The following is a 13,457-nucleotide window of genomic DNA, read 5'->3' as shown; positions in this document are numbered from 1 at the left end:
CCATTTCTCTACACCAGTGTTTCCCAACCTCTGTTGTGGCTGCAGGTTTTTGTTCAGACCAGCTTCCATTTTTAATTGGACTACTGGGCTAATTAAGTGATGCGTTATTTTCCTGGTTCTGTGTTTTGTGAACAATATAGAAATTAGAAAACTAAGTTTGGTAAAAAAAAATATATATATATATATGTATATTAAAACATACCAAGCAGTTATATGGGAATAATATTTTTTTTTCTTTTTAACAATATTTTCATCTTGATTTTCATTCTACTTTTCTAGGTGTTCTAATTGTTTAATGAATCCATTATTTACTAATTAGTGGGTCTGATGCTAAAGTACTTGCTGCCTTTGATTATTCCGTGTTGTTTGTCAGCGTGTCTGTTCTGCTCATTTTTAATTGTCATTAATAAGATACACTGAAGGGGATAAACTGCACAGAGAAAGGGTAAAATATAATGAAATCAACAAAAGAGAGTTACGCATTTAAATCTATAGCAAAGGCAGAGATATTTCTAAATGTCTTATAAATGTAAAAATCATGCTGCTGTGCTTTTCTGAATGTAGAATAAAAGAAAAATAATCCCAGCTAAGGGTGGCGCAGTGGTAGCGCTGCTGCCTCACAGTTAGGAGACCCGGGTTCACTTCCCAGGATCTCCCTCCATGGAGTTTGTATGTTCTCCCCATGTCTGTGTGGGTTTCCTCCCACAGTCCAAAGACCTGCAGGTTAGGTGCATTGGCGATTCTAAATTGTGTCTGTGGTGGGTCGGTGCCCTGCCTGGGATTGGTTCCTGCCTTGCACCCTGTGTTGTCTGGGATTGGCTCCAGCAGACCCCTGTGTTTGGATTCAACAGGTTGGAAAATGGATGGATAATCCCAGCTAATTAAATGAGATCAGTGCTATCGGGTGTTGTCACTGATTAGGAATCTGGTTGGAACAAAAACCTGCAGCCACAGTGGGGCCACAGGACTGATGCTGGGAAACACTGCTCTAGGTATCTATTCACCCTTTTATTTACTGAATTCATATTTCATATTTCAGGGCTGTTCAGTCATAGGACTGTCTAATTGAAGATTGCTTGCCTATCACCAAAATGTTTACAGGTCATCAAGAGTGATGAGGAGAATTTATACCACAGGTTTGATCGAGAGAGTGGCAGTAAGAAAGTCATTCCTTAAAGGACAAAATAGGGCTTAGAAATACCAGCTGTGGACTACTGCAGACTGGACAAAGTCTCTTCTTCACAATAGATACAGAGTAAAATGAACTGTAGGGGAGCAACTGGATTCTGCAACACTTTACATAAGTTTAGTATATTTTTTGTTTGTGACTGAAAGTCAAGAAGATATTGATGGCTACATCTGTGGGAAATGTTCACAGAGAATATCTGAATGGACATCTACAGAAAGCTTTCTATGGGGAATCTGCTAGCATCATGCAGAAAAATAGAGTAGTCATTGTAGTATTTAATTAATATTAATTACTTAATACAATACAGTCATGTCTACAAATAAAATCAAATGTCTGTGAATATTAAGAAAGTTCTCCACAATCGTCCCATAGCTCCATCCCAAAGCCAGAAAACAAAGGGGTTTATTTTTGCACACTTTTACCAGTTTATGTTCCATAATTCAAAGGTCCATTTAACTGGCTGAAAATTGCCTAAAGCAATCTCCGACATGTATTACATAAGCACAGAAAAGGCTACAAAGCTGTAAGAGCAAATGATTCCAGAGGAGGCATTAAGTCAAGTGAAAAATATTGTCTATAGTTTTCCGCACTGAACATAAACCGTTAGAGAAGAAGATTTGTAATATAACATTATTTTTAAATTAGCCGGAGGAGAAACAGCTGTTACTATAAGCAGCCATGTAACAATGATGCATTCCATTTGGGTGACTATTTATTCCCTCTTTGCCTAATAAACTATTGCTGTAAAAAAAAAAAAAAAGGCTTTGCCTTTTTTGTGCATTTTGGTGCCTGCTGCAGGTTATTAGCTTAGAATGTGCACAAATGCTCATTTCCATCCTGCAGGATAAAAGGTGGCTGACTGCGCAAGCCCGACTAAATTGCGAAGCGTCTTTCTGAACATTTTGTAATTTTAAAACCTTTTAACCCTCCGCTAGAATAAGAAAAAAAATAAATCAAGTCACGGTGTCCTGCAGCGACACCTACCGGAGGAATGTTGTATAGTTGTCCTTCAAGCGTTGGTATTTTGTATTAAAGAAGCAACGCTATTTATATTTGTGGAGCCATTAGAACTGTTTTTTGAAAGTTCACTTAGTATTATTTTCAGAATAACGACATCATGATATCATATGGCTAGACAATTAGGTTAAAATCACATTAAAAATATATTCTCGAAAGGGTTGTTACTTTCTCAATCTCAAATAGCTGCCATAGTAGTTCGTTAGCAACATTTGGTTTGTGTTGCATAATGCTTTATGATGATGGTCGATTAATGTCGTGAGCAGATGCTGCAGATATAGGAATAGAATTGGAATAAGCGACTTCCAAAAATGAATATGAGTGCAGAAGCCACTAAGATCAGATCCAGTAGTGTCAGGACGTGAAGCCTACTGACATGTTTATATTAGCACTGATTTTTTAAGGGTAAGCAAAAGTTGTTTGTAAATATTTCTCAAAAATATATTAGACCTCACATTCTTAAAATAACGGTTCTTTAATGGCACTTTATGGTTCTTTACTTGGTTGTGTGGTTCTTCGTTGAACTATTGCTCGACAAAACACCCATTTCATTCTGGGAATGGTTCTCTGCATATGGAGCTGGTTCTTTGTGCTTTTAGGAACTTCCTAGTATGTAGAAAAAATATGAAATCTTTGATGTACGGTAGGCTGCCTAGCAGGACACTAAGAAAACCTGAACCTAGTGCGTGCAGCAGGAGTCCTTTTTCTTACTGTTGTTTCACAAATCTGTTACCATCTATTCATGGTTATGGACTGTATGGAACATGTTACAGATCTAAATAAATAAAGGGATCTTTCTGGAATCTTCATGTGAATTGGTCTTTTGGGAAACAAAAATGGTCCTCCTATGGCATCGCTTTGAAGAACCACTCTGGTACCTTTATCTTGAAGAGTGGCATGTAGACGATGACTACTTTTGTTTGGTTAACTGAGGACTCTAAATGATCCCATTATGCGTGTGACTACGAACTGTGCCCAAAGCTGCTGTGGTAGATCCACCATGACTATAAGATGAAAGTGGAGACATGGATCGGCATTGTTGATGTTTTAAGACGCTTTTTCTCCTGTTTTCTGTACAGGCTTCTTTCTCATCTAAAATATGACTCCTTATACAAAATACCTCACTTCAGTTTCTACCTCTGGTCACAGAATACAAGTATCGTCGTCTCTCGCAAATATTTCGGCGTTATGGTTGCAATGCGGAAATGTTTTCACTTTTGAAAGATATCATTATGCGTAAAAGATTGTCTTATTAACTGACTGGAAACCCTCAGGTACTTTTTTTCTGTTTGTTGGTTGTTTGTAAAGTACCATTAAATAAAAAATACACTTTCGGGAACAAATAAGTAACGTTGGTAACATGAGACACGTTTACCTCCATCACAAAAAATACGCGACTATTAAGCACATGTAAGTTGAACTTTTTGATTATTTTCAGTTTGTTGCAAGGGTTTCCGTACCACTCGACTTCTCTGAACAGCATGCAATGACGTCAGGCAGGTTCCTTGAGATACAGCTCCCTCACAGGCGATTCCCATAAAGAGAGCGATATACTACTATATGTGACGAAGATTCTCGACACCATCGCCATAATCAGCTGAGTTAAGACCGCAAAAGACCGCAACTCCTCCGCTCTCTCAACAGAAAAAGGCAAAGACTGAAGCTGATGACCATCTTTCAGTTAGATTGTGGTAAGGGTTCTAGTAAGAATTGACTTCACGGACCAGACATGAAGTATAATCACTCCTCTTAGTGTTCTGAGTTAACCAGTGCCACCCCTGGGGGCATCCCAACTACATGCCCTATAACCAGCTCAAATGGCTTTTCTTGATTCGGGGAAGCACTCGGCCATCATTATATTATAATAATAATAATTTCTATGCTTCGCCTAAATCGTCTCTAAGATCGCCAGTAGCTATCTTGGCTGTCCGGCAGGAGCCAGTAGGTATCGGTCCAAGACAGGTGATAATAGTTTAACTGGCATTATTATTGTTCCAGGCTTGTGTCTAATGCCTGCTGGTATAGGCCTCAGCTTCACCACGACCGTGCCCTGATTTAGAATTTCCAAGGATTGTTATCGGTATAATATAGTCTTACAGAGAGATCGACGGCCAATGCATTGCTTATAGTGGTTATAGTAAATAGCGAAAAGAAGAGTGTGATTTGGAAACCTTGAAATACATTGTCACTGAAGAGACTACTCTAGTTACTTGTTAATAGTCAATGCAGTGACTGTTTCGATTAGTGCCGCTTCTTCATAGACCCGACCCTTTATCTGCCCGAGTCTTCCTCCCACATTTTATATATTAATTGGTGAATCTAAATCGACTCCGTGTGTGTGTTCGTCAGTCAGCACCGCGGGCGCCCCATTTAGGTCTGGCCGACAGGTAGCTGTATCCATTCCTCCGTTTCTCTCGCAATCCTGGAAGTTACAATAACTTGAATAATGAGTACTTTACTACACTGATATGCACGATAGATATAAAAATTGCATCATCAAGTATAACGTGTTTAATTTCCTCCACCCATCTTCTGAACCTGCTTTATTCAGGTAAATTCTATACAGGACACTAGCGAATGTACCGGGAGCGCTGAGCGCCGAGCTGGATTGGACGGAGCTCCTGCCCATCAGCGGGTTTAGCCACGCACACACCCATAGTGTAAAATATACCTTATAATATTTTCTAAAGCAATACCATTTATTGCCATCCTCTTTTTATGCCCAGTATTGTAAATCTGCCTAAAATGAAATTAAAATTCTTACGTTAACAACAGTGAATAGCACTTTGTAAATTGTGTCTAATCCGTTACACAGTACTACGTAGTAACCTCTTGATTAACACTAACATAATAAACTTGAGGGCTTTCTTTATTTATTGACAGATACTACCCAGAGTGGTGTTGGTATGTTTCACCGTTTTGGATAATTTGATAGGGAGGGGCTTGGGGGATCCCAGTTTCCACCCTCATCCCAGCGATGCCCGTGTTGCTGGAAGCTGACGGGGGCTGTAAATAAAGTGTGGGCGTGTGTGCAAGTGAACGTTTCCGTGGCCATCACTGCGCCCGATGCTGCAGGCGAGAATCAGGCTCATAAACGGAATGAAAGGTTACATACAAAAAAATAAAGTGATCCTTCCACTTACCCCACCAACAAGCCGTGCATAACTAAGCTAACTATTTAATGTTAGTGCATCAGGTCATTTTTATTGGATAACTATTCACCATTAAACAAGCAATTAATTTAAAGAAAAACTGTTAATGAAGGCAGCAATTTTTAGACTTTTTGAATGCCACTGCTTGATACACAAGTATAATTTTATGAAACGCGCATGAAGGAATGAATTTCCATAACATTTACTATTATTTATCTAGACCACTTAACCAATAAAGGACCTGAAAACACATAGTATACGGGCACGCGCTAGCTAACGGATAAGAAAAATGTTACTGAAATCATCAGCCTGTTTTCCGAAATTGCTTTTTCCAATTAACTATGTTTCTCTATTTTTTGCATTGCTTAAATTACTGACATGAATGCCATTACATACAATCTGATTGTATCCCATTTTAGAAACATACACATCATTCTGTATCATATAAATTGCTAACAAGGCGTTTGTCTTCATTTAAACTCAAATAAATATGTGCAATATTGAAACTAGTATAGAAAGGAACGTTGGCAAGGTGCATGACGATTTGGAAGCAGAGTAAATGTTAACTCTATTTGCTAGTATTAGTATTACTATTATCTATACAACGTCAACAACAACCTTTGGGACATTTCATACCACTTGCTACGAAACGATCTAAATTTCTCAACCACCTATCATCGTAGGACTGCGGCGTATTGGCTTCAGTAATGCACTTCTTTGCATTCAGTAACACTCCTTGTCGTCTAGATATTTTATTAGTTAATTTTCATCACGCATGGCATTAAAAGGCGATGCTCTTCTAGCGCCGTATACACTGCAAAAATGCAAGAATTTAACTTTCACGTCAACTTTCCTGCAGAAGTTTTTCCTTGCATTTCTTGTAATTCGAACAACACTTATGAGTCAAAAAACAAAACGGAAAATAAGAGCCTCCTTTTCTCATAATTGTAATGAGAGGTAATCACTGACGAAGTCCTGCAACGTTTCTCCTTACATCAGCAGTATTCTATTTCAAGCGCCCCCCTTCCCCATCACCTCCTCCCCATATATTATCCAAACAAACGGCACTCAATTATCGGATTCACTCCCACCGAGTCCAGTAAACCATGTGTTAAAACCCCGCAAAAGCGCTCCCTCTGGAGAAAATCTGGTGACTCCTCTCCGACCTACATTGATTTCCCGTCCGCAGAAAACGCTGGACAAGTTATTAACTACTTCAAGAAAATTAATTCTACCAATAAACCCACACAGCCAGGTTTCTTTAATGAACCCATGCCATGTAGTGATTATTTTTCTTGGTTGTTAATAAACCAAGATTATCTTGAGAGACAACCCCGGCGCAAACATTAATACGATGGCAGCGTGTCCTTCTCGCTGTTTGGTGAGTTCGGATTTGCAATGGGTGACGGAGGCTACCAATAGACTTGCAAAGGGCACGCGTACTTTGACTAAACCAAAATGGACAAAGCAACTTAAGTTGTCCCTGACCGAGACAGTCCATTGACGGAATGTGCAGTCCAGATCTGTTCCTGCATAATAGCACCATTCTCAGTAGACTAAAACAGAGCGCCGTTGACGTGTATTAAAATAGGCTGCTGTTCTGGAGAAAACACAGACTGCGCATTCGAGCGACCAAAGACGATCTCGAAGATCCTATTATATGGCAGCGCTCACGTTACAAGAAGTATTCTTTGGGCGTGGATCGTCAATAGATAAATTCATCTGCGTTCGTCTGCTCATACAGAACTCTTTCAGAGGTGTGTACATTTTCTCCACTTAAGATTATCTTTAGTATTTTCGAAGTTTTTTTTTTTCTCCTTTGGCAGGACCAGGAACATGTAGTGCCAATCCAGGCGCCTCCCAGGTGCTATAAACAGCACGCACAAAGTGTTCTTCGGTATAAGAATAACGAGGCTGTCTCTGCAGAACAACAACTCTTCAAATTCATAACTCAACTTTTCTATTCTGTGTGAGCAATGATTTAATCCAGGAATTTAAATAGATCGGCACACAGGAGACCTTGTAAAAAATTAGTGGTAGAATCACAGTATTATCCATCTTGAATGTACCTCATCAATTATGGTGTGGCGGGTAGCTTAATTCTAGCCATCGCAGCCATACGTACAAAGGTGAAAGAAGTCTGCCCGTACCCTTGTCATGCTTCACAAGCTTAGCCTATAAACTGTATAAAATGATAATGCTGGAATAATGTTGATAGGCTGACTCTTTCATGTTTGGGTGTATTGCTTTCTTTACTGATTGTTAAAATTGCCTTTAAGCATAGTTAACCAAGGTTATCAAGAAGATTTTCCTAGAAGCATTATACAAAAGCAAGTGCAAGTCCAGCTGCACTCTTAAAACTGAGATGCCCGAGTGTTTCTTCAGGGCGATGCTATACATAACCATAAATAAATAATAACAGATTTGTGAAATGCCAAATAGGTTCCTCGTTTTAAAAGGACTCTCATTGGAAACAGTAACATAAGTCAGTTTTTCTTTATCTGTCAGTATACCTGCTAGGTAGCCTATACTGTTTTGTCCACATATCAGGAATCTTTTCAAATGCCAAAAAAACCATTTTGTATGTAAAGCCAGCCGTCCCAGAATGAAATGGTCCTTTGTCAAGCAATGGTTCAACGAGGAACCACACGACGCATTAAAACGCCATTAAATAACCAGTATTTAAAAAATGTGGGTTTCGAGAAACTATGCAATTAGTGCCATGTAACAAACTAATGCTACAAAGTACCGGTAACAACCAAATTAATTATTTTTTACATCTTATGGAACCGCTGTTTTCAGAAAGAGATCACAAGGAAAAGGTGTCTCTTAAAGCAGCAAGGGGACGAAACCGTAAACCAGGAGTCACCCCTGGAAGGGACGTTAATTTCACGTGCCATCTGTTCTGTCGTATAATGGTACATGGAAAGACATTAACACCTTACAACTCTTGTAACTCAATTGTATTTCTGCCTCACAACGTTTTTTCCAGAACGACCGTTTCCTGTAGATTATTAAATGTCATTAACTCTGAAAATATAGAAAGACTTTTCAGCAAATATTAAACGTTCTATTAATATATATTAAAAAATGTTCCCAAAACGATCACATGTCCCTACATCTAAGAGGTGGCACTAGAAATAAAGACACGCCTCTCAAAAGTCAACGCCCACTCGCCCTAAAATCAGTGACCCCTAAAGCCAACCCCGAACAAGCATGTGCAAGAAGTGCGTTGAAACAAGGTTACACAAGGTAATGGCGTTGAGTGTGCGTGGATATCCTGCGAGCAGGTAGAGGTAGCATGCAGTCCAACCTGCTTGTAGATCGATTGGCGACCAATGAATATATAGGCCTATAGATGTGTATCCTGCAATATCCAGCTGATCCTGTTCTTATTAAATCTTAATCTTCATATTGGCCGACCCTAATTTTGTTGAAAAATATATAAACAAACGCAAAAGGGAGATCAATCAGCTTAAAACAGCGGTGTCAGTTCTGTACTTTGAAGAGTTTTTTTGGGAATACAAGTAGATGCGGGTACGCACGCGCTGAGGCTAGTTGTCTGCAACATGCAGGGTGAAAGCTTAAAAAAAAGGCTTTTTTAACCGTTTAAAGCCACAGGTGGGAAAACGCCTGGACGTGTTCAGCCACTTCTGTGCTTGGCACAGCGCCCAATTCCATAAAACAACACGCATAGTGGCAATTCCGTTTGTATCATAAGAATGTAATTTGACAGAAAACACACTGGCGCTGATGCGTGTCCCAGTTTAGTGAAGTGGCCGAGTACTTATAGTTGCCGGTGAAGTGCAATGCACCAAAGAACGCGGCATACTGGGGTATGCCACAGTATCGCACCGTTTTAACTTGCAGACACTACGAGCAAGGAAACGGCGAATCGCAGGAGTAAATTCCCTCGGGAATAACGGGTAGTCGAACGCAACTAGCATGTCCCCGGGAGTCAACTACACACCTGAAACATCTCTCTTCACTTCAGATTAATACAACGAAGCAATGCATGAATATGACATTAGGGATTTTGTTTAGTACTACACGACGAAACAGCTAGCACGAGGTCCAACAGCCCAGTTTCACGATCTATCATTTATTCTTTTGCTCGTATAACAAAATTAAACATCAGACATGTGTTTCGCGAAGTAACCATGTGCCATGCTTAAATCATTCAACAGAAAACGTATTCTTAGAGCTTACCACTTGAACGCCTGACGATATTTTCCAAAAAAGTATTCTGAGGTGCCACCAGCCCTCTTTTTCCCCCTGGCATCCTGTGCATGGAGAGGGCAGGTCAGGATCGCAGGCTGAGTTGCTGGGGCTCGTGAAAGTGACAGAGTCGGGGTGGATGGCTTCGGGTGGGATGGTGAAGCTCATGGTAACGTTGCTCTGTTGCTGGTGGAGGCTCAGACTGGCACTGGCGCACGGAGCTCCGCGAGCGGCGGCAACGGCGGCGTTAGCTGCTGCTGCTGCGGGCGCCCGGGCTGCCTGCTTGCGCGCTCCTGAATTCACCCCTCCCTACACAGCCCCACCACGCGCGCACACGTACACACGCAATCTAAGAGGACAGTTAGACGGGCAGTTACTTGAGAGCGTGCGCTATAGGCAGGCAGGGCACCACTGCGGTTACAAACAGAAAGTGAAGAAACGAGGCGGAGCAGAGCTGGGCACTTCTGTTCTATTACCATTCATTAAAATAACGAAACGCTGAGTGAGTGGCAGTTAATACGCCAGGGAAACAGGTGCTTACAGACCAGTAAGTCCAAAAGGGAGGCCAGACAAGAACTGCGTGCAAATGAAAGACTGCAGAACAGATTCGACGGAACTGCTGGCGCTTCGCCCATTTAAACTGATGCTAATGCCTTTGTAGAGAGATAGAGAATTTTCCATTTCCGCGCCCACGGCACCTGATAATACGAGAGTGAGTTTTCTTCCTTTAAGATTTATTGCGCATTTTTCTCAAACGTCGATTTGCTGGGATTCGTGTATTCCCGCTGTTTACGTTTAAAGGTGCCGCTTTTTCTGTCCGTAAATACATTATAAGGCACGGGTGTCAATTCGCCGTTGTAGGAGCAAAAACAAACATTGTCGTTTATTAGAATGTGAATGCAGTGTTTTAGTCAACAAATATAGAAGCAACCAATTTTAAAGTAAAGAAAGTCAATAAAACCTTACAAACGCATTTCTTTTTTAATTGCCACTTTGTCCCCAGCTCTTGTCCACACCCATTTCTTGCTGAGATCTTTAAGGAGATGGGGAGTTGGAGTGGGATCTGTCAGCAGTGGCAGTAGGCATTACATTAAGGCCACTTTGAATAAAACATGGATAAACAGAGATAAGTTATTCCACTCTGGTCTTTTTAGTGCAATACCGTTTATCTGTAATGCGTTCATTGGCTATCTATTAAGATGTAAATGTTTACCAAATTAGTTTTATAAGATGGTTCTCAGTTTGGGACTCCATAGTGCAAAGGATGGCTTTATAGTTCAGGGTTATTTGTTCCCAAATCGACATAATGGCTTATTTGACTTCTGTTTATAACTTGTGTGTTTCCTTCATATTCGATTAAGCATCTTTACTTAAATTCAGTTGCCTCCCACAGTTAGGCTTTATGGTCCCAGCTTAGCCTAAGTCAACGTACTGACTTATTTGACTTATATTTGTAATATGCATGTACTCTCCATATTTATTTGGCGTTCCTTGTTGGAATTTGGTTGCCTTCCACAGTTTAAAGATGCTTTGTTAAGTTGATTGATAAAATTAAATGTGGAATATAAGGAGTGTGGGTGTGTGTATGAGTGTCTTGTGCATTGGATAAAATCTTTGCAACTGATGAAGCCAGGCTAGCCTTCAGGATAAACAGGGTCTACCAGGAACTATTTGAATGGCTGGATGTTATGTTCTTGGGAATAATTACCTATGAACACCTTGAAATCATCTTTTTTTTTGTTTCTGGCACCTTCTGACCCACCACTACAGGAAACCCCCACACGTGATATTCCATTCAACTCATTTTATTGTCCAGTTATGTAAGACATTGAGATTTTTGGTGTTCCCCCTAATTTTGATCCTGTAGACCCAAAAGCATTAAGAGTAAACCAATACATTTTTTTCAGACAAAATGACCAGAAGGGCTAGAAGTTATGTGTGACACATCAGCTGACCCCAGTGGTTTACCCCCAATATTATACGACTGGTCAGATTTATTCCTTTTGACAATAATTTGAAATAAATTGATAATATAAGCATGTGGAGTGTCACTTTATGCTATTTTGAGGTTCCTAATCATTAATATATTTCTTTCATATTTGATTCTTTATCAGTGATCTTAGCCCTCTAAAAGCCACTTCCAGAAAGTTAAAGATGACAAATCTTAAACATAAGCATTTTGAATATTGCTTTAGCCTATTTCAATGTCAGTGATTATGAATATGCTTTTATTTTTGATCTTTAGGAATCTAGCCATCTATAGACCTCTATCGGAGGGTGAGCAATACTAAATTTCTATTACAACTGGGAATATTTGAACTTTAAGCACTTAAATTTCAAATATTTGACATAACTATTCCTGCTTATTATGTGTGGCTATCTCATGAAATAAATCACTACATTTCTTATAAACACTCCCAATTAGGATGGCCTACACTATTTCAGACTTTTTCTCCCTGTATTCACCTGGTTTTTCATTTTCTGACATGGTGTTGCTGACTCTAAACTGGAAGGAATTGACTCTGAGTGCTTCTAGCAATTGAATGCCATTACATTTATGAATGAGCCCTGCCTTATGTCTTTTACTGTCTGCAGAGTCTTTGACCCACTGCCAATCTACATTTAAAAAACAGGATTTAAAAATTGATGGATGGATGGATAGTTAAATTGACGAGTTAATAAAATAAATGGGCAGATATGCTTCAATGTTTCAGATAAGATAAATGGTAACAGACTGTGCCTACGAGACTGTCGAGTGCGGAGAAAATTTAGGGCCGCAAGTCTTAGTGATCACAAATTTAAAGCCAGTATCACCATTCTTTTTTGCTTTAGCATTCCCCGAAGCCCTCTAAAGCTTGGTAGATAGGGGGGCTTGTAATCAGGTTCCTAAATGGTTGTCAGTCATAACTAATAGTTTCCATTTTTCTGCAATTAGTTTGCCAAGCTGTCTGTCTGTAGTCTTTGAATCTAATAATGTTCTGACCATAACTTTTCAGAGTACTCAAAAGATTTCCATCACAGGATGGGAGTGGGCACACATCTCAAGCCTTCAGAAGAAGCAAATGTGGACACTGGTTGACTAAAGACCACATTCAAACCTACACTATTTAGTGTGACTGATCAATGTACCTTGCGTGTCTTTAAGACGTGTTCCAGGAAACACACACACACACGCGTACGTACACCATAAACGTACAAGCAACAGAAAGAATCTGGCCTAAGAATTGAACCTTGGACTGTAAATCAGTGAGATGATAGTGTTAACCAAAAAATAGAGATTAACAAATTTTAAATCACATGTTCCACATAATATTTTTCTAATGTTCCAAGAAAACAAAAAATTAAACAACTTCTGACCCTGTAGAGTGAGAACAGTGACAAGTGCAGAAAGACAAACTAAACTGCAGATTACATTAAGCGCTGTATTTGGAACTTAATTAAGCAATTTTTGGGAACAAACTCTCAGATGTGGGATTGGCCATGAAAGGAATCTTAATTTTGTCTTTTTTCCCCTCTCAATCTACACCAATTTGTATTTTCTGAGTCCTTCATTCAACTCCGTTATAGCTGAGATGTACCCACTCAGAAAATGAATTGTTAAAAAAATAACTGAATTCAGTCATGGACATAGTGGCTCCATGCAGTTAGTTTAAGTAGTATTTAAATTAAATATTCTTTACGTTGATGCATTAAGTTTGTGTTCAGAAAATATAAATCAATGTCTTAATGCAGAGTGGAAGTAACAGAATCCTTTTAACTAAACTCATTTTACATATTTTTATTTAACTTTTTGTTGTTATTGTTGAGGATAGATATTTTTCTTAAGTCAATCTACCTTAACCTTTTCACTACATATGAAGGAAAATAGTGGACAGTGGTGC

The 13,457-nt window shown here is 39.5% G+C and overlaps 1 protein-coding gene across 2 annotated transcripts in view; it reads right to left on the bottom strand.

Moving 5' to 3' along the window:
* LOC120518316 (potassium voltage-gated channel subfamily H member 5) overlaps positions 1–9,843 on the bottom strand; it is a 407,701-nt gene extending 397,858 nt beyond the window's left edge. For both annotated transcript variants that reach the window (XM_039741054.1, XM_039741052.1), the window contains exon 1: positions 9,568–9,843. In XM_039741054.1, the coding sequence (XP_039596988.1) occupies positions 9,568–9,649 (82 nt within the window). In that variant the 5' untranslated portion in view covers positions 9,650–9,843. The remainder of the gene's footprint in view (positions 1–9,567) is intronic.
* Positions 9,844–13,457: the final 3,614 nt, after the last annotated feature.

The sequence above is a fragment of the Polypterus senegalus genome, chromosome 18, assembly GCF_016835505.1.
Source record: "Polypterus senegalus isolate Bchr_013 chromosome 18, ASM1683550v1, whole genome shotgun sequence".
NCBI lineage: Eukaryota > Metazoa > Chordata > Cladistia > Polypteriformes > Polypteridae > Polypterus > Polypterus senegalus.
This window is presented reverse-complemented; position numbering and strand designations above follow the sequence as displayed.